Below are 19979 nucleotides of genomic sequence, written 5' to 3'. Positions count from 1 at the left end.
CAAGCTTTGTGGTGTGCTGCTCGAAATTTAAATTACTATCAAACCAAACACCAAGGTTCTTTGCCACAGGCTTAATGTGATTTACTAGGGAACCAGCAGATGGCAGTATTTGATTTGCCATCTGCTGGGACCCGATGACCAGGATTTCTGTTTTGTCTGAGTTCAGCTGGAGGAAATTATTTGACATCCATTTTTTAACTTCACAAAGGCAGTTGTTAAGTGAACTCAGCATTCCAGGGTCTGTGGATCTGACGGGCAAGTATATTTGTGTGTCATCAGCATAAATATGAAAAGAAATGCCATGTTTATGGATAATATGTCCAAGGGGAAGCAGATACAAGGAAAACAAAATGGGTCCTAAGACCGACCCCTGAGGCACACCATATTTAAAATAGAAATCTTCATGTGAATAAGTGCAGTTTGACCTCACACTGGGCTACATATAGAGAGGTATTTAGATTTAGGTTAAAGGACCAATTTGGGAAGACTGCTAAATGCTACATGCTGTGTCTCACAGGACAGGGACAGAATCATGTAGTAGTATCTTTTTATACATCTGTGTGTATAATGACCCTCCCTTACTATGATGAAAATCAATAAGCGTTTCTTATTTCTTACACCCAGCAGATACTGTCTGTACGGTATACAGTGGCACCAAAATGAAAGATCAGATGTTATATGTTCAACACTTTAGTGACATTGGTACCAAAATATCTTTCTGGTGTCAGTTTGAAACAGTTTTCAATGCTATTTTGAAGGAAACATCTATGATTAAAATGTAAACACAGGGGTCACTGCACCACCCAACCACAGAATGTAATCTTGCTGTCACCCCTTAACCTTTTAATAAGCAGCCAAATTTACTCTTTTGCAGATGCTTTTGTCCAAAGCCACTTACATTTGAGGAACAGCATACAAGCATCTACAAAGCATCAATACAGCACGAGATCTACAACTGATAATACATAGTAGTAAGAACAGCTACATCTTAATGTTTCTGATGATGTTAAAGGTTTGTTTACTCATGAATCTGTATATGTAAACACAAAAATAAAACAGGCCCAGTGTTTCCCATACGTTCATTTATTTGTGGCGGCCCGCCACAATATCAACGCTGACCGCCACATATTGATTTTCAATTTTTTTTTTACTAAACCTATTTAAAATCGTCTATGAAGATTCTCAGTCATCCAGGTCATAGTTATCCAACGAGGGTTAAAATGAAGGGCAACTGGACTTGGTTGAAGCTACTGGAAGACGTTTCGTCCCTCATCCAAAGGACTTCTTCAGTTCTGACTGACTGGCAGGGAAACTCAGCTATTTAACCTCAGTGGGGTCGTTGGCCCGGGTCATCGATACCGCTGGTTCGTTAGTGTTCCTTGTTGCTGTGACGACAGTCGTTACAGTCGTTAAGACTGCCTGTGGCCAAGACTGAACGACCATCGTTGGTATCTTCACCTGAGGCCAAGAGGTTACGTTCTCAACAAACGTAACCTATTGGCAGTTTCCCTGCCAGTCAGTCAGAACTGAAGAAGTCCTTTGGATAAGGGACGAAACGTCTTCCAGTAGCTTCAACCAAGTCCAGTTGCCCTTCATTTTAACCCTCGTTGGATAACTATTTAAAATCGTATTTGATTGCAGAGTGCCGTAGCGCATTCGCGCAGCACTTCCTCTCGCTCGTCCCTCTCTCCCTCATGGAACACCGCTGCACAAATCTGTCTAACACAATGCCGTCAACCCAGCTTAAAAAAAGTTATTAGCAAGCATGCAAGGAGCAAAGCTAATAAGGACAGCTAAGTTAATGTTAGAATACAGCTGGGTTTTCGAGGCTAGCATGTGCCCCCTCCCGCCAGAGTTACACTGTCATTCTGTGGGAATCACTGAGGCCAATATTGTCAATTATGATCAGATGACAAACGTACAAAATGATGATTTTGTATTTCCTCAATAATGACAATTTTGCTCAGATTGTTTTAGTGGGACTTAGCAGAGGCCTTTAACAGTTGTTATGAAGCTGCTGAAAATAATGTGGGTATATAGTTTAATGCTGAACCTCACTGACATCTATACACTGCTTACCAGGCAAAATACTTATTTCTCTCTAAGAGAGAGAGAGAGAGAGAGAGAGAGAAGAAGAGAGTATCTATTATATAATATAGGGGTATATAGAGAGGAATGTATCAATCGAAAGTCGACAAATACAAAAAGCAGGACATCTGAGAAGAACAGCTGTACTTACATGGTTTCTTTGGACATTTCTGGCATTTGTGGAAACCCCAGGACGTCCCAATGGTCCCACAACACTGCTCCTGCTTAGTGAGACCTGGCAGAGCCTTTCCACACTGAAACATACAGATGTACAATGAAACAAAGTGGCAGAGAAAGAAACGTTTGGATTTTAATTTGAATAAAAGTTAGGTTTTTGTATTCTGCCTGTTTCCTCTGTATGTCCGATCCCCAGGTGTTGAACACAAACAGACGTAAACACCTCATCCCCTCATCACCCTCTATCTCATGGCCACACATACAGATAAGAACAGGTCTTTTCCGACAGTGTACCTGACTCCCTGCAGTCTCCTGGAAGCAGCGACCCAGCGTGTTCTTGGAGGTGACGGGCTGGTACTGCGGGACCTGGTAGCCATGCTGGCTGGGATAAACTATGTTGTAGCCGTGGTGCTGGATATTCTGGCTGCTCTCTGTGTGGTGGTATCTATAGCTGGTGGATGAAGAGGAGCCTGACTGGGAACCTTTCAGCTGGTGCCCGTTGTTGTGGTAGTTGTCCAGCTGAGACACCTGGTGTACCTGGACAGAGGCCTCTGGAGGATGTTTGATGTGGATGTTGACGATGCTGGGGCTGAACACTAGATGCACATTGGACAACATGAGCCACACAATTATTACAGTGTATTGTCAAAGAACACGCAAGGACACCCCACAGATTTCACACATTAAGATTAGTTTACTAATCACGGGCCTGTGCCTGGTGGCTCTGGAGGAGCTTTATCAAGACTGATGCCATATTCACATTCTCGTGGTAAACAGCTTTTGTGCACACATTCTCCCAACATATTGTGGTGTTGGGATGGCTCTGTGCAATTTTCGTGGGTGCACCAAAAGTTCAAATTTGTTGAACTTTGACCCAAGCTGAGCTACCTTTGTGGGCACTGTTGATCACTGATTGAATGAAACGTATTAATCATGCTTCAAAATTTCCTGAACTTTACAATAACAAATTGATGTGATCAGATCAAAAAAATGATATTCGCTAAATATTAGCATGCAGATGCTGCTCCCAGCTTTGTTCCAAAACCAGTGTTTGAGTCTCTGAAATTTAGGGATCTAGCATGATCTAGCACCACCTTAGTTACATTAGCATTGCGGCGTTTAGTACAGTGGTACCTTGATCTTCCGCTGAAATGTGAATATGCCTTGGTAAAATAACAATGTGGATGTCATAGTGATATCATCGGGGTTTATCTCATCCTGGGCTTGGAGATTACACATTTATACCAGAAACACTGCGTAACAAACTTGGGGATTAGAGTTAGAATGATGTGGACATTTATCAGGCAGGGAGGATCCAACGCTACAAAGTTGCAACTAAAGAACTGAAGAAGCCTCAACCAAGTCCAGATGACCTTGATTTAAAGCTTCCTTGGATAACTACGACCTGGATGACTAAGAATCTTTACAGACAGAATCTTCACATCATCTGGTTGATATTCACGCAAGAGTGAAGAGAGAGCCAATTAAAACATATGGAATGATCAAAGTTGTGTTGACTGATTCAAAAAGTTAACTCATGCATTAAGTAATTCTACCTTAAAAGTTACCAGTAGTTGCTAATTGCCTTTGTGCCAGTAAATAAAATCATTTTTTCTCCAGTCGAGCTAATGTTAACTAGCAAAGAAGAAAAGGCAGAAAAACAGCCTTTCATTCATTCACTTTTCTGGCTGTTTCTTACAGCTTGCTTAGCTACGTTTTTGAAGCCTAGCCTATTAGATGAGCTTGATCTCTGCATGCACTACAACTTTTCCTTAGGATGGATGCTTCAGATTAAATCAATTAAATCAAATCATTCTAAACACAAACTACTAGTGTTCATTCGCCTATAGGCCTGTTGCTTACATCCATGGTATTTCCAAATAGTTTTGGTTGACTGCCACATAATATTCTCAACATGACGAAGTTATCCATGAAGTCAGTCTAACATTTGATCGCGTGGTCAGTTCTAGTTGACTAATGTCTGTACACTTGCCACCGTAGGAACATTGGTTACATAACCTTCGATACCCTCATAGATGGGTGGTGATGGAGCAGTGGATGAGTTTACCACCTCTGGTGTGAGAGACCCTGGTTCAATCCCCCACTGTGACCCATCCACCAATGTGTCCCTGAGCAAGACACTTGTTGCTCCAGAGATGTGTGACCTCTGACATATTTAGATATTGTAAGTCGCATTGGATAAAAGCGTCAGCTTAGTCTGACTCCCCCTCTCAACATCAACCACACACTCCTACATCACCAGCAGTGGACTATGGAGATGAACTCTGGCTCTTAAACAAATAGATCTGTACCTCTAAATATGGAAATAGTTATAGCCAGCCTTTTCTGATTTTAACCTGCTTTGTCAGATTTGACCAGTGTTTTTGTTTCAAATATTTTTACTGTAAGGCTTACAATAAACCAGGCCACAAGAAGAAGAAGACGCTCACAATATAAGGGGGGTAGCAGCAAATAAAAACAACCCCTTTCCCCAGCAGTGCTACCCAGATGTACTGGAAAGAATCGTTACTCTTGCAGCATCTTTAAACATCTGTCCCTTCCATAGAGGTGATCATCGGCCCCCAGGTCCTTTCAAAGTCATCAAGTCTGTCCCTAAAGACATATCGGATTATCTCCAAATGGTGAGTGTCAGTCAGTGTTGTAATCCAACAATTAAAGGTTGGCACATCTTTCTTCTTCCAGAACAAGAGTTAAGAATTTATTTCTTTGCACATAGGAGTCCATAGGAATGGAGATAATGCTGTGCAATCTGTAGGTTCCTGTAATTTTTCAAAACCCCAAATATAACCAAGAGTGGATCCAGTCTCATTTGGATTTTGAAAATCTTTGAGAAGAATGAAAATATAGAATCCTTGTAATTTACAACAATACATAGATATCAGGTAAATCTGCCTCTTTTAGTTCACATTTCTCACATACTGGTGATATTTCTGGAAAAATGTTTGCGTAGCTTCACCTTCGAATAATGTAACCTTTGTACTGTATCAAACAGTTTCTGGCGTTAAGGGAACAATTGTTGATATATTTCAGAATCCTGTCCTCTCTTATTTCTACACCCAGTTCTTTATCCCGGTCATTTTTCATACAAAATATATCATATATAAATGAAATTGCATGCCTTTCCACAAAGCTATCCTGCAGACACTGATCCATCTTTTGACCAGTGTTTATTTTCATAGACGATCATCTCAACTTTCAAAGATTGAAGGGACCACCGTTGATTGCTGTGGTAGTCCCTTTACTACCCAATCATATCAGGCATCAGTAACTGAACTCTATCACAAAAACACAATAAAAAAATATAGATTATCGCCCAAGCCTGCTGACACAATACTTCAGAAAAGTACAATACTAAATCACTGGAGTGCCCCTTTAACCAAAAATGATGTACAAATGAAATGTAGGCCTTTTACAGGCACTGTATATCCATTACAGTAGAAGTAATACTTGAATTGCTTGCTCTTACACTGACATTTTTAATGCTTATTCTAACACTGCATCAGACCCTGCTAAAGAGAAAATCTTGAGAAATTGTGACATGAGTGTAATTGTCTCATCATTTTTTAATGAAAAGGGTAATGTGATTTGTAACTTTTAAATAATCCATTTCAGATTTGTTGAGAACGTATCCACAGTCTTTTGTTACTGGCCAGGAAACAGTTCTAATGTAGGGGGTTATGTTAATTGTTTAAAAGACCATGCCAGTGATTATACATGTTTTAGCCCATTTACTACAAATCACATCCACTTTACATTACTGGTGACCAACCTCCAGAACTGCAGTATTTCACATTTGTGAATTGCTCCTTTCACAACCTTCCACGCAGTCTTTGCGATGCATGACTTGCAGTAAATGGGCTTAAACATGCATCCTTAAGAGGAAATTGGCTGATAAGGAATAGGAGAGTGTTTCTCCTACTACCTTCTACAACCCCATTTTCATCTAAGTCACAAAACCATTTATCCTCTTAGTCTTTAATTGTACTGATGTTTTCACAGTTGTGCCTTACACTCACCAGGACTCTGGCCGTTGCTGTAGGTCAGAGGCAATGTATGTGTGGAGTGGACTTGAGTTTGACTGTAGCTGCCTGATGTCTGCTGGTGCTGCTGGTGTCCGTTCTGAATGGGCATCTGGCAGAACTTTCCAGTAAAGCTGGGAGGACACTGACACTTATCCCTGGCACTGCATTTGCCGCCATTTATACACGGCAGGTGACACACGACTGAGAAGAGAAAAAAGAAGCACAAGAAATAGATAATGTTGATGCACTAATTGTATCACACACGAATACAAACCAAAAAAGGACATTACAAACACATCTATTTGGATTCACATTTGCATCATTCCTCAACACATCTGTCAATAATTAGGCTTAAGTACGTCATAGTAGGACTGTGCTGCATCTGGAAGCTTATCCCCAGGACCCGTAAACATAGATGGGAAAAAATGTGGGAGGCAGGTCGCTCCATGCGGCTTTGTGTGTGGCATTAAGTCCTGATTTAAATCTCTGGAAATCCAAAATGTGCATGTCAGCATTAATTGTTTTTGCAGCGGAAAGCTTAGGATTCGGTCTTTCATGTCATCGCGTTGTATGCTCGTGATGTCATTATGTTACGTGGCAGGCATATGCATAAAATGCTATATACTGTATATCTTATGTAACTCCTGGGTTTGAGTTAAAAGGTGCTTAGCAGCATATAAGTGTTGTCATATTAGTCACTTTAAGAGGGTAACCTCTGACCCTGAGCTGTGACGGACTATGATGTTTATTTTAGGAGATGCCTGTCACGTTTCTTAAATTGTGATTGGTTAAGGGCGGAGCGGAGTTACAAGTCAGCCTACTTTTTCCAGCGTGTAATGTAATGAATATAGTTGATAATACGTTTGACACACTGCTACAAAGTTTTGTGTACTGTACTGTGTGTAAGAGCTTCCATAAAACTTTGAATAATAGCCCGGGCTTTTATTTGCTAAAATCACCAATTGACCCTGCCTTTATTTGGGACAGGCGTCCATATGGGACAGGCCTTTAATTCCTTTTGCACAAAACTGAAATTATCAAATTATGAAACTATGAAACAGTTTATTTCAAACAGAATATTACTTGTAGAAAACTTCCAATCCAGTAATATCAAATACACATCATTCATTTGATCCAGCGCTGACATGTGCTTTTATTTTGAAGTAACATCAAGAAAACAACATGGTGCAGTATGAGAGAAGTTAGCAGACAGAGAGCGATGGACTTCACACGACAGGATTCACTACTTGGATTAATTTTCATGAAAAGCTGTTTTGATTCTTTTGATTGGTGGACCCTTACAGACTAACGTTAAAGGAATATAAATAATCAAGGAACGGACACATTTGGACTCAACAAGCTCTTCAAATGTAACGGCAGTCAGCACTTTTTTCCTTTCCTCTCTCGTACCATGCAGGTTCCGCCGGTAAATGTAGAAGAATTAGACTTTGGGGCTCGTTGTTTCCTTTAAATGAACTGAACGACTGATATGTGGAGAATCTAATCGATGTCCATACTGACATATTGATCATACGTTTAAACATTAATATTTGTATTACCACGGGGTTTAAGAGGTTTAATACATCCAAAGAACTTCTCTAAAAACCAGACCAGGCGTTTAATGGAGACCTGCGTTTATTTGTCAAATTGTGTTCCCACACCAGGCCAGAAAAGGAGATAGGCGGCTATTTGGGACTCGGCTAGTAATTGAAGTTTTACAGTATATTACAAGACTGCAGATAGCAAGAGGTTAGCACCATCGCTAGCAGCAAGCTAACATCAAATGGACACCTGATGAGCACCTTTGGCTTTGAGGGAGACCATCCTGTGACTGTTTTCATCTTCATCTTACTGAGAGGATTGCAAAACAGCGGAAGTCATCTGGACGATGCTGTGAAACTGGGCTTAACGTTCACTGGCCAACACAGGCGAGCCATTGAGCAGCATAACAAACTGGTGGAGGAAAACAGCTACCAGCTCAGTGACAGTGAGTTGGATCATAATGTTTATTAAACTCCGAAGTACATCTTGAACAGCACTGCAGGGCCGCAATGAGTCGGTAGCCTCTGAAAAAGATGTTTGCCCAGAGGAAAAACCGAGCTGCAGGTGATAGAGTCATTGTAGCATGTATGCCATTGTCTAGCCTACAGTGCTATGTGTCTAATTTGCAGTTGGCCTCCTTAGACAAGTCTTATTTAAATCCTTAAGGCCCATAGAATAATGAACAGATAGGAAATAAGCACCCTTATTCTATAGATTCTTGCTGGAGGGCCCAATGACAGTGGGCTGAATGGAGATAATGTGCACATAGCTTTGTCCTGTTGGCTGGCTCACCTTAATCATAGAGGCTAAACCCAAAACACTCCCAAAAATGGGCAGAGGCATGTTTCTTTTCTTTTCCAGTCACTGTTGGCAAAGGAAAAGGTGAGCAGTGAAGTTTAGCAGTAAATGTACAGTGTAGGTTTCAATGTGCCAGTGAATATAGGCTGCAGCTACAGCTCTTCTCTGTGTGTTGTTTACCAACTGCTGGAAAAGTGAAGGGAGTTGCTGTGTTGTAGATGTCAGGTAGTTTCACATGGAGTCACCCACCTACACTGAGGGCGTACACTCCAATGCATCAGCTCAGAGGAGCGTCTGTTTTAAAAGTCAGACCTTCAGGATGATACGCTGGTATACCATAATACCATAATACCATAATACCGTAATACCGTAATACCGTAGTAATTTGGAGCACATTTTGTTGAAGGCATTGAAAGTATAGGAATGAAACGGTTAGCGGTTTAATGATAAACCATGGCAAAATTCCAGACTGTTATTATTACCATGATTACCGGGTTCGGTTACTGTGCCTTGATAAACTCAGGCAAATACTGTCCAGCATCAACCAAAGTTAGCGACAGGCTCCCAGAAGCAGGCATACATTCACAGTGTGCAACGTGGGTTTGCTTGGGTCCATGGCAACAGAGTGAAAGACAGCGCTGCGATTTTTCAGCCTGTCGGAAGTCTGGTTGTATTTTGTTTTTTATTAGAGAGCTGGAGGAAACTTGCCTTATATTGAACGCAGGGTGAGTTACCTTTTAGCTGGCTTGTCTGACTGACTTGTAAACTGAAGCTCTCAGTGCTAGCTGCTGTTGTAGTGGTAAAAACGCTACACGTTGTTCTGCTGCTGTATGCATTGTGTGTCTGCGGAGTCTATTCGCCCACTGCACATGATAACAACTGACGACGTCCGGACTTTCGGACTTTTCAGTTTGGTCCGAACCAAAAATACAGGTGTGAAACCTCCCTCGGACCACAGACGAAATATGGTCCGACAAAAAGAGATAGTCTCGAACTGAACCATGGTTAGGTTCGTTTCTGGTGTGAAATCATTTTTTGGATGGACTTTCAGACCATTTACAAGAAGTTCGGCGTTCGCCATATAAACCGGAAATAAACAAATGCACGGAGAGATGCATTGAAATGAGGACACAATTATAAATCTCCCGTGATAGCTCATCTTTTCAAACTGAGGGCCACTATAGAAGCACATTGCCACCAATCTCTAAGGTCCCTCCTCAAACGGAGGTGCAGAAGGAGTGCTTGGGGTCTTCTCCTCTTGTCCTGTCGGCGACGTGATAACGTTCGCACAAGGACATTTAATTGCAACTAGTGTTCAGTATAGTTGGTGCTGCTTTAATAATAACATTATAGTGGTGGCAAATATGCATATGTACATTTTTAATTCATTCATTATTGTCAAAGCTCCCCGCTGAACTGTTTAATAAACCAATCAATGTCAAGTACAGGGAGACGCAGCCCACATAGATGATGACAACAGGACACATGTAAAGTTCTTTAGTGCGGTCGCAGAATTGCAGTGTGAAACCAAACCAAAACTAACAAAATGTATCAAAATGTATCAAACATGAACTTTGGTTCGGATCTTTGTGCGGACTTCCAGGTGTGAAAGCCTCCTTAGATGGAAAAGCGTCCGAACAGACAAAACGCTACAGACTGCTCTGTATTTATGTCAATTGTTGGGCTCATTGCAGTTACTATCACTGTCTTCTAAAGACTCCATTGTATTCATGTAATCGTGCATGGGGTCATTGTATTACTTCTATAATATAAAATCTTTAAAGATAATGCACACTTAGATGGTTTTCATATATTTACATAAGGTACTGGCTGTTATTATTTCAATATTTATGCAAACAAAATATTAACTTTAATTGTGGTTTTCAATATAAAACTTGTTGAAATGGTTTCAGTGTGTGTGTCAGCACATTTTAACAATACTGTGATAACCGTGATAATTTTGGTCACTATAATCGTGATATGAAATTTTTCGTGAAGTAAAATTTTTAAGGTACAAGGTTCCTTTACACACAACACAGGGTTGTAAAACAAAATGCTAGTTGTAGTCCCTCTCTATGCTAACTTCCTCACAAAACAAAAATTTTATAAATAAATAAATAATGAATCATATAAACATTATGGTGGACAAGAGGATGAGTTGAGGAGTCTCACAGCCTGAGGAAAGAAGCTGCTCTGTAATCTCTACGGTAACTGATAATTCTGTATAGCTTGCCAGAAAGCAGCATGGTGAGCAGGCTGTGGCTGTTTTTATTGTCTTTTAGTATACGGATGTAGCATATTTTAGAGATTATTATTCCAACAACTAATGAATTACACATTTGTTTGAGAGTTGTTTTTGAGCCAATATATTTTCTGATCTGATCATTTCATTTGTCTTTGTTTGAGCCCCACAAGAGATACAGGCACCACAGCACTTCACGCCAGAGGCAGCATCTACCACCATCATTCCCCTGAGCATCAGCACAAAACACCTCATCTCTTTCCAGCAATTCAGAAAAGTTACTGTGAGATGTGGAGTTGGAATGGTGGTGGGTGAAACTAGGAAAAGATAGCCACAGACACTCCCCAGGTTCCTCCCAAAAAGGAATCCTGGTGGGCAACAGCCCCCTTCCTCTGGGCACAGCACAAGCCCCATGGAGCTGTTCTTTTTTGACAGCAACACTCAAACTCTGTGTGAAAACACAAACAAAAATGCTGGAAAAATATTGCTGCTGGCAAGACGTTTATGTGGACTTCAGTAACACACTGGTTTCTGAAAGATAATAACATAATATTAATAAATGAATAATATAATTTTTATTAGTGCATTATCAATTTGGAGAAACCCTGCTTGGAAATGGCCTCCAACACCAAAACGAACATCAATATATTTCTCTGCTTTTCTATAGTTCACCATTGCTTTAATTCTGCTTCTGCTTCATCTATTATCACTGGCACACATTTGGTAACATTTCACTGCACCAACTTGGACAAATCACGCATTATAATCCCCTCCAATTACACATTATCATTTCTCTGAACTTTGACTTTCACCAAACAAAAATTACCAAATTTAAATTTACTGCACTGGAGAAATCACTCTTAAAAAATCCCTCCAACAGCAGAAATTGCACAAAAAATGTCATTTGACTCTGAACTCTGACCTTTCATCAAACCAGTTTCTTAATAGATCAGTTCGCAGTTGTCATGGCTTCTGCCTTCTAATGCATGAATGGAAGGAGAAAAGTATTGCAAAGTAACAGAAAACAAGTTGCGGGAGAAAGCAAAACATATTGTGAGGGAACGCCAAATATTTTGAAGTAAAGCTAAACATATTGCGACAGAATGCAAAAATTGTGGCCAAAATATAACAAATAGCCACAGCTGCTCTATTTTACATATGTGGCTGGCGCTGGATGAACCAGCTGCATTTCACTGGACCTGAATGCTCCACTGTGAAGCTAGAATAATGGGAGAAAGAACTTCCTGCGATTTCTTGTAAAATAAAAGTAGGGACTCTGGCTGTCTCCGTCTCTCTCCTCTGCTCTCTGTCTGTGTCATGGCTGTATGAAGGTCTGTGTGACCGAGGTCGGGGCTGAGCTACACAAAGCAGAGACAACCGACAGGGTGAAGCGTGGCTTCGGCTGCATTCACATAAAGCCCTTCCCGCAGGGTTTTGCAGAGGTGTGGCTGTATTTATTTGTGCCTTAGGACGTAACTGCCATGAAACAATCAGAAAATAACCTTTAAACCCTGTATTCTGTTTACTATTAGGCACTGAATGGCCACTTAGTGTTGTAAGCTTCCTTATGGGTGAGTCATGTCCACAACCTCAAGTGTCAAGTGCAATATTCCTGCCAGCTGACTTTAAGAAACAACCACTTATTAAGAGGCTAGAACAGTGACATTACATTTTGGCATTGAAAACAAAACTAGAACTGAAGAAAGAAACACTGGCATTGACACATTTGTACTGGAAAAAGTTGTATTGGCACTGAAACAAGTTTTACTGAAAAATAAAACTATAGGCATTGATTTCTTTTGTTCATGGCTATCATTTTATGCCGTCAGTTTTTATTCAGTGTCACTGGTTTTCAGTTTCAGCTTTCTGTCACCATTTTGGTATGGAGAGGAAGGGTCTGAGAGGAGGGGCAAGGAGACATAATTAGGGGAGAGCGGGGTGAGTTGAGCCAGTTTTTACTTGAGGTGCCTTTAAACTAAAAGTGCATATATTTTAGGATGTGGTGCATCCCTGGGAATAATCAATTTGGATCTAAAAAAAACTGTTTTCAAAATATGGCTTTCCAAAAAAGTGGACTCTTGGCTCAACTTGCCCCATATGAGGGGTAGGTTGAGCCAAGGGACAGGATAAGTTGAGCCACATGGGGGTAGAGGACATCAATGTCATTTCATCATGCAAACTCAAACGCCAGGTCCCAACATTCAATTGCACTTAGATAGTGAAACATTGCAGCTGTGTCTCCTAGTTGTTTCATATCAATGTATCGCTTTAAAGTCATCCTGTTGATCTTCGAGTCTGTCTGTCTTCCATTTATAGAAGCATGACGTGATGGTTTCTGGTCTAAAAAGCATAATGTCACGTCAGTTAGGTGATTTTGTTAATATAGTATTTCTGAAATAAAAGAAGGAAAAAAGTGAAAGTGTGTGAGTGCTATTTCATGCATTTATAAACAGCATGAAATTGGTTATTGTGCTCTCTATTATTATAAAAAGTCAAAACTATAGGACTTGTATGTAGACTGCTAGATTAAAAATGCACTAACCCTACTTGAAATCATATATGAATAAACTGATACTCAGTGATAATGGGGATGTCTTATTTACTACAAAGGATACTGTCCTTTACTGCCGTATATTTGCTTGACTATCCATTCTAGCATAATTTTAGGAGAATATAATTATCCAATGTCAAGTGCAAATCAATACACATTAAAAAAATAAAATTAAAATATCCCCACACACTGCCCTCTGAAATCAACAACAAATCAGATGGTTTGATCTGCCTGTATGTAACCTGAGCCCAGGGGAGTTAGCCAGTCAATATTGCCCAAGACCAGAGGATAACTTTACACTACATTATTCATAATATTCTCTCAGTGATGGCACTTCTGCGTTCTATTGATTAGCCTCACAACATCATCATTCATTATAACATAAATTGGCTATTTATGCTATTGTATAACATTACAATATAAATATGCACATTTCAACGGCAAAACAACTTAAATGACGGACTAACTGAAAGTTAATTTGTCTCTGTATATACAGTAATAAGGTCAACGGGGAGGGTAATCGTTTGATTTCCTTAGCGCATCAGGCTCTTGGAAGAGAGTGACAGCATGCTGATATATTGGCAGAGACAGAAGAATGGTTGTCATCGCGGTTTAGAATACCACGGGCTGTGCTTGTGCATATGTGAAACTTGTTAGAGCTGCAACTCCATAGACAGACACACCAGTCCAGCCTCATTCTCTTAATTCCACTGCTGATGCTGTTAAAAAATTCTCTTCAATGTCAATGATATCGATGAACACTGCAGGACGCGTAGCCTTATATGTTATTACTGGGTGTTCATTATGCTGATAAAAATTCTCATTTTAGCTCAATTAACCAAAGAAGGCATTCATCATGTTTAAGCAGGTCATTTACACAGTTATCTGAAGTTAGGAACGTTTGCTTAATCTGACATGGCACACTCATACAAATCCAGCCTACAAAAAAAAGTTAAGATAAAAATATGAAAATGTTCTTGCACAAGGTCCATTGCATAAAAAATGTAAAGCATGGCGAGGATAATGACAAACTACTTTCTTCAGAATAATGTGCCTTTCCTTCCACATTCAACTCACCTCCCATACCAAAATTTATTTGTGTTAATCCAACCGTAAAGGGTTTGAGATTGTCTGGACTGCAACTGACACAAATGAACTGGTAGCTACAGGTGTCTTTAATAAAGGAAGCATGAGCTGATTGCCAGAAAGCCGCTGCACTCACCTAGGAGAAAATATGCCAGAGGAGCTGGAAAAACACCACTTAAATCTACTCTCCAGGGGCTGCGGCAGGCCAAATGAGACACACATACAAGACACTGGCTGTGTTCGAAACGGAAGGCAGTTGCCTCGCTGCCTCGATACCGTAATAGACAGCTGCCTCAGAATGCATCACTTTCAAGTGAAGGCAGCTCTGTTCACATTAGTTTCGAACAGCCTTCTAGGGCAGCACTTACGGCAACATGTGACGTCAGCACGCCATCTTAGCATCAGCTAACTAGCTATTGAAAAGCCAAACGGCTAACAGACGCCTCAGAAATCATACTGAACAAACTTGGTTGGTCACGGGCTGATATGATAGTTCAGTGTTTAGTTCTCACTAGATTTTCAAAAATCGATGTGAGAAAACTACTAAAAACCTTTAAAAACATATATTTGTGTACAAATTCGTCTTGTTTGTCCGCCATCTTGACCAGTTTTCGAAAGCTCCGGCGGCCGCAGACGCACTGCTTTATGGGTAATAGTCAGCATCAAGTCATCATTGATGCTGCATTCAAAGCTGGCCGTTACTGGGCAGATTGAAGGCATCTCAGGAGACAGGAAGAGGTCGTTCGAGCAGTTTCGAACAGCACTCGATGCCTCGCTGTCCTGTTAGACACCTTCTGAGACAGCAGTTTAGCCCGTTTCGAACACAGCCACTGAATCATTCAGATTTGAAAAGTAATCATCATAAGTGGTATCATGTCATTCCCAGAATACTTCCTGCTATCACCAAACTCGATCACAATCACAATCATTCATTGGCCACATAGTTTTCACTCTGTCTTTGCCATGAGCTAGATTTTCTCCACCACCTGCCTTACTATTTTTTATATGGTCTTGCAAATACAAGAAAACTAATCTTTTCTAATCTTTTACACCTGACAGTCAAAGATGCAATTGCTATGTTCTTTTCAAGACAAGCCAAAAACAGGAATATTCTGGTAAAATGTGGACATCAGTGGTTGATGTGTTGGTTTGGCTTCTTTTTGCACAGACAACAATGTATGACTGCACCAAATATTGTGCCAATCCATTTGGTGGTACAGTGCAAGATGAAAAGTCAGAGGATCACCAAAGTCATTAGACTTCATCCTCTGGGGACCATGAATGTCTGAAAATTTTATCCTAGAGCCAGATCACTGGCATGCTTAAAAATTCCTACGTCAGGCAGCTCAGAGCACTTGGGGCTGACCTGACTGAGTGTAACAATAGGCTTGTTCCAGATTAACTGCATCTCGCAGCAGAAGGGGATAGGCCTGTCACAATTCCGATTATTTGAGCTGACCGCAATCATCTTATGCAATCGTTACATTCCACAATCAAGGCAATTTTAAGTAATTGTTGAAAGAAATGTCACAATCAATATAATGTGAATCAGGTGCGTTTCCATTAGCCGGATATAATAACCTGCTCTACCTGAGCAAGGTTCCTACGTCAGGTAAAAAAAAACATGGAATAAAACAGCTTAAAAATACCCGCAGTGACTGAAATCAGACAATAAAACTTTAGATGAGTCATCCAGCACAACACCACCTGGCCTGTATTTGGGGCTGGACTTTATTTATTTGTGGCGACCACACACCCAGCCATTATTTGAGACCAGGCTTTAATTTGATTACCAGCTTTTAAAAGTGAAATTATGCTATAAGGCTTACACAATGATGGTGGACAAGACAATTAATTGCAATTATTAAAAAATAAAATGACATAATTGAGACAGTCGTTGCAGCGGCACGTCTCTAAATCTAATAAGCATGCACTGTGCGGCCATCACAGTGATCGATTCTGAGCAGGCCTGGCTCAACTGGAACGAGCCTACTGATGAGTGGTGCAACTCCATACTTCACTTGCACAAAAAGTTTGGCAGAACTTAACTATTGTGCTGCTAAAAAAGCACCAGGAAAACATCAAGCTTGTTGCAAGAGAGGAGTGAATGCCAGAAAATCACAGCTACTAAATGACAATCATAAAATATTTCCAGTGGATTAAAAAGTGCAACATTACCTTCTACAAAGCAGTGGAGTTAAAGTCTCATAAACTGAAAAAATTAAGGAAACATTATTGCTAGAAACAATGTGACAGGAAAAGAGACATGAAAACAGAGATACTGCCAGTCAGGCTTAGAGACAATCAGACAGATGGATGAAGAGCTGGGCTGGTGTCCCAGGGAGCATTTTTCTGCTGATTAGCTGGTGAAAAGCCCTGGGGCAGCTATCTAACATATAACCAGACTACATTTGGTTGAAGGGAAAGTTTATTTTACTGTGAAATAGACACGTATTTCTTATAAGTAACAAATACTACACATCTAAATCTAAATAACAAAAAATTTTCATTCTGTCTACCGTCCGGTCTGAACTGAAAATAAGCAGATGAGAAAGATGGAGGAAGGAAGGGAAGAAAGACTGAGGGCAGGGGAGGAATGAAGCAGGCCTGGACAGGCAAATGAGACTGAAGGTCTATTTCTCCACCATCAGTCAGATCCAGGTGCCAGGTGAATTTGCTACATTCTCTGGAGATCAGAATATTAACCGCAGTTTAAAAGTGTACTGAATAAATATCTGTTTTACTATGTTTTATTTCTGACTGATACTACTTATAGAAGAACACAAATCGCAAACCTCACATAGAAAAATGCCTGTATTCTACATATTGAAAACACAGTCATCAAATGGCAGTAATGTTATTATCTAAAAGGCGTTAACTTAGAGGTGTTTTTAGTTCTGCGCTGGTATCATCTTCTGCAACAACACACTTTAACTTTGAAAACAGCCACAAGCCTGTGCTGAATGAATTATTTTTTTCTTTTATAAAGCTCCAATAAATCTTTTGATGAGCTTCCGACAAGAGACCGACCAGGAACCATTAAAGACTGAGTGAGAGTGAAAGTGACAACAACAGAGAATCCAAGGAGAAGATGTCTCAGTACTGATTAAAGTAATTGAAGCAATCTCAGATACAACACTGAGCAGACTGTGGTAAAAAAAAGGCCAATCAAGTTTAGAATGTTATTTTATTTTTTTATATTTATTTGTGGCTTCCCACCACAATGGAAGGCAAAAGAGTTTATCGCTGACGTAATTGCTGACGTAATCTGCACTCTGCGCATGCATTGGCATCTGTAGCTACCTGTCGGAAGCTCCGTCTTAAACCGGACTCTTATCCAGTTTTAATCCACACTTTTTCGTTACATTTTTTATATCCTTTTTATTTAACTAAAGTTTTTAACTTAAGTTTTACGTGGGTTAAAGATTTTAGTCATCCGACATGGATTTTAAGCTAGATGACCGTAAAAACGCGATCAACGCTACTGACCACAACAAAGTTCCGGCGGGTATGCTAGCCGAGATAACTCTGCCCCATGAGGACTGCTCACTCCTTAAGAAAGCGAACAAAAAGATTGCTGAGCTTATGGAAGGCATCCGACGACTTTCAGAGGAACTCAAAGAGAAAGATTCCCTGCTGACTGGCTTTATGGATGTGGCTTCAGTACAAGCCAAACAGATTGTTTCTCTTAGCGCAACCGCTAACATCCAGGACAACCATCCCACAACCGGCATCTCCTCGTCCTCTTTTCTCCCCAACCACCCTAATAATTGGTGACTCCATAACCAGAAACATCCGTTTCTTTAAGCTACCACTCGCTGCTTCCCCGGTGCCACCACGGCTGACATTTTAAAAAAACTCCAGGACCTAATGCCGTCGCTCCCGTCCTCTATCAAGAGTGATAGTCCATGTCAGAACAAATGACACAGCTCTTCAGCAGTCTGAGCTGACAAAATCAGATTTTAACCGTCTTTTTAAATTTTTAAAGAAGTTTGGAAAGTCCGTTTTTATCTCTGGTCCCATTCCCACAGTTGGTCGCTGTGCCGGCCGCTTCAGTAGACTCCTTGGCCTCCACGACTGGCTCCAGTCCGCCTGCAGGGCTCACCGTGTGTGTTATGTGGATAATTTTAATATTTTCTGGCAAAGAAAGTCTCTTTTTAAGACAGACGGACTTCACCCAAACAAACGGGGCTCAGAAATGTTAGCTGCTCACATACAGCATGTGGTGCGGTCCACACATGACTTACGTGAATGACTAATCATTCATGCAGCACACCTGGACGCACCACCGCTCACTGAACATATCTCTGCCTCACTGCCACAAACAACTGTCTCCACCTGCTGGCATGTAAAGCCGTCTGCTCCCAGCGCTGTTCCACAGACTTCTATTCCTGTCATCATCACGCATAGACCAGTAAACCGAAATGTGCACATCCCACACAGAAATCATAGTAATCTCTTAAGGATTAGGAAAACTGCACCAACTCCAGCACCCAGAACAAACTCATTTAAAATGGCTCTCTTCAATGTGAGATCACTTTCAAGTAAGACTTTTATCTTAAATGATTTTATCTTGTCTGCAAATCTAGATTTTATGTTTTTTAACTGAATCCTGGTTGCAAATGAATGACTATAGCCAGCTAGCTGAACTCTGTCCACCTCAATATGATTGCTTTAGTCAACCGAGGGTCAGTGGTCGTGGTGGTGGGCTAGTGAGTGTGTATAGGAAAAATTTAAAATGTCATCAAGTATGCTGTGATGAATTTAACTCCTTTGAAGTTCTCACTCTTAAAGTTGGAGGGCTGCAACCAATCATATTTGTTATAATTAATCACCCCCCAAAACCTGGAGGATTTTTATCAGAACTTCCTGAATTTTGATCTACTCTGTTTTTAAATTATGACAGAATTGTTCTTTGTGGCGATTTTAATATTCATGTTGATGACCCCACCAATGTTAATGCAACTAACTTTTTAAATATGGCCACTTCTTTTAACTTCAAACAACATGTTAAAGGTCAAACACATAACCGTGGTCATACACTGGACTTGGTTTTTACGCTGGGTGTCAGCATTTCCTCTGTGGAATTAGTGGACATGACCATATCTGACCACAGATGTATTGTTTTTAGCTGTGATTCGCCTGTTACTCATGCCGCCTCACCAAGCTCCGTGTGTTCTCGCATCTTTAATGAACAAAGTGTTTCAAAGTTTTGCGCATTCTTTCAGAGCCAAAGCCAACACCTGTCCGATTCCAACACCAATAATCTGGTCGATCACTTCAATCATATCTGCTTGTCGTCACTAAATATTACTGCTCCTCTGAAGGTTAGGCCTACGTCTAAAGCTAGTAAGCAACCCTGGATAAATGACAGCATTCGCAGCCTAAAAAGGGAATGCAGGAAAGCAGAGCGCAGATGGAAAAAATCCAGTCTCCAAGTCCATTACCTCAG

General features: G+C 40.6%; 1 protein-coding gene across 1 annotated transcript in view; it reads right to left on the bottom strand.

Moving 5' to 3' along the window:
• Positions 1-19979, bottom strand: part of ltbp1 (latent transforming growth factor beta binding protein 1) — a 108442-nt gene that overhangs the window by 45343 nt on the left and 43120 nt on the right. The window contains exons 5-7 of the mRNA XM_046071385.1: positions 6303-6509; positions 2560-2861; positions 2240-2342 (exon numbers count right to left, since the gene is read on the bottom strand). Of these exons, the coding sequence (XP_045927341.1) occupies positions 2240-2342; positions 2560-2861; positions 6303-6509 (612 nt within the window). The remainder of the gene's footprint in view (positions 1-2239; positions 2343-2559; positions 2862-6302; positions 6510-19979) is intronic.

This window comes from Micropterus dolomieu, linkage group LG15, assembly GCF_021292245.1.
Source record: "Micropterus dolomieu isolate WLL.071019.BEF.003 ecotype Adirondacks linkage group LG15, ASM2129224v1, whole genome shotgun sequence".
Taxonomy (NCBI): Eukaryota; Metazoa; Chordata; class Actinopteri; order Centrarchiformes; family Centrarchidae; genus Micropterus; species Micropterus dolomieu.
This window is presented reverse-complemented; position numbering and strand designations above follow the sequence as displayed.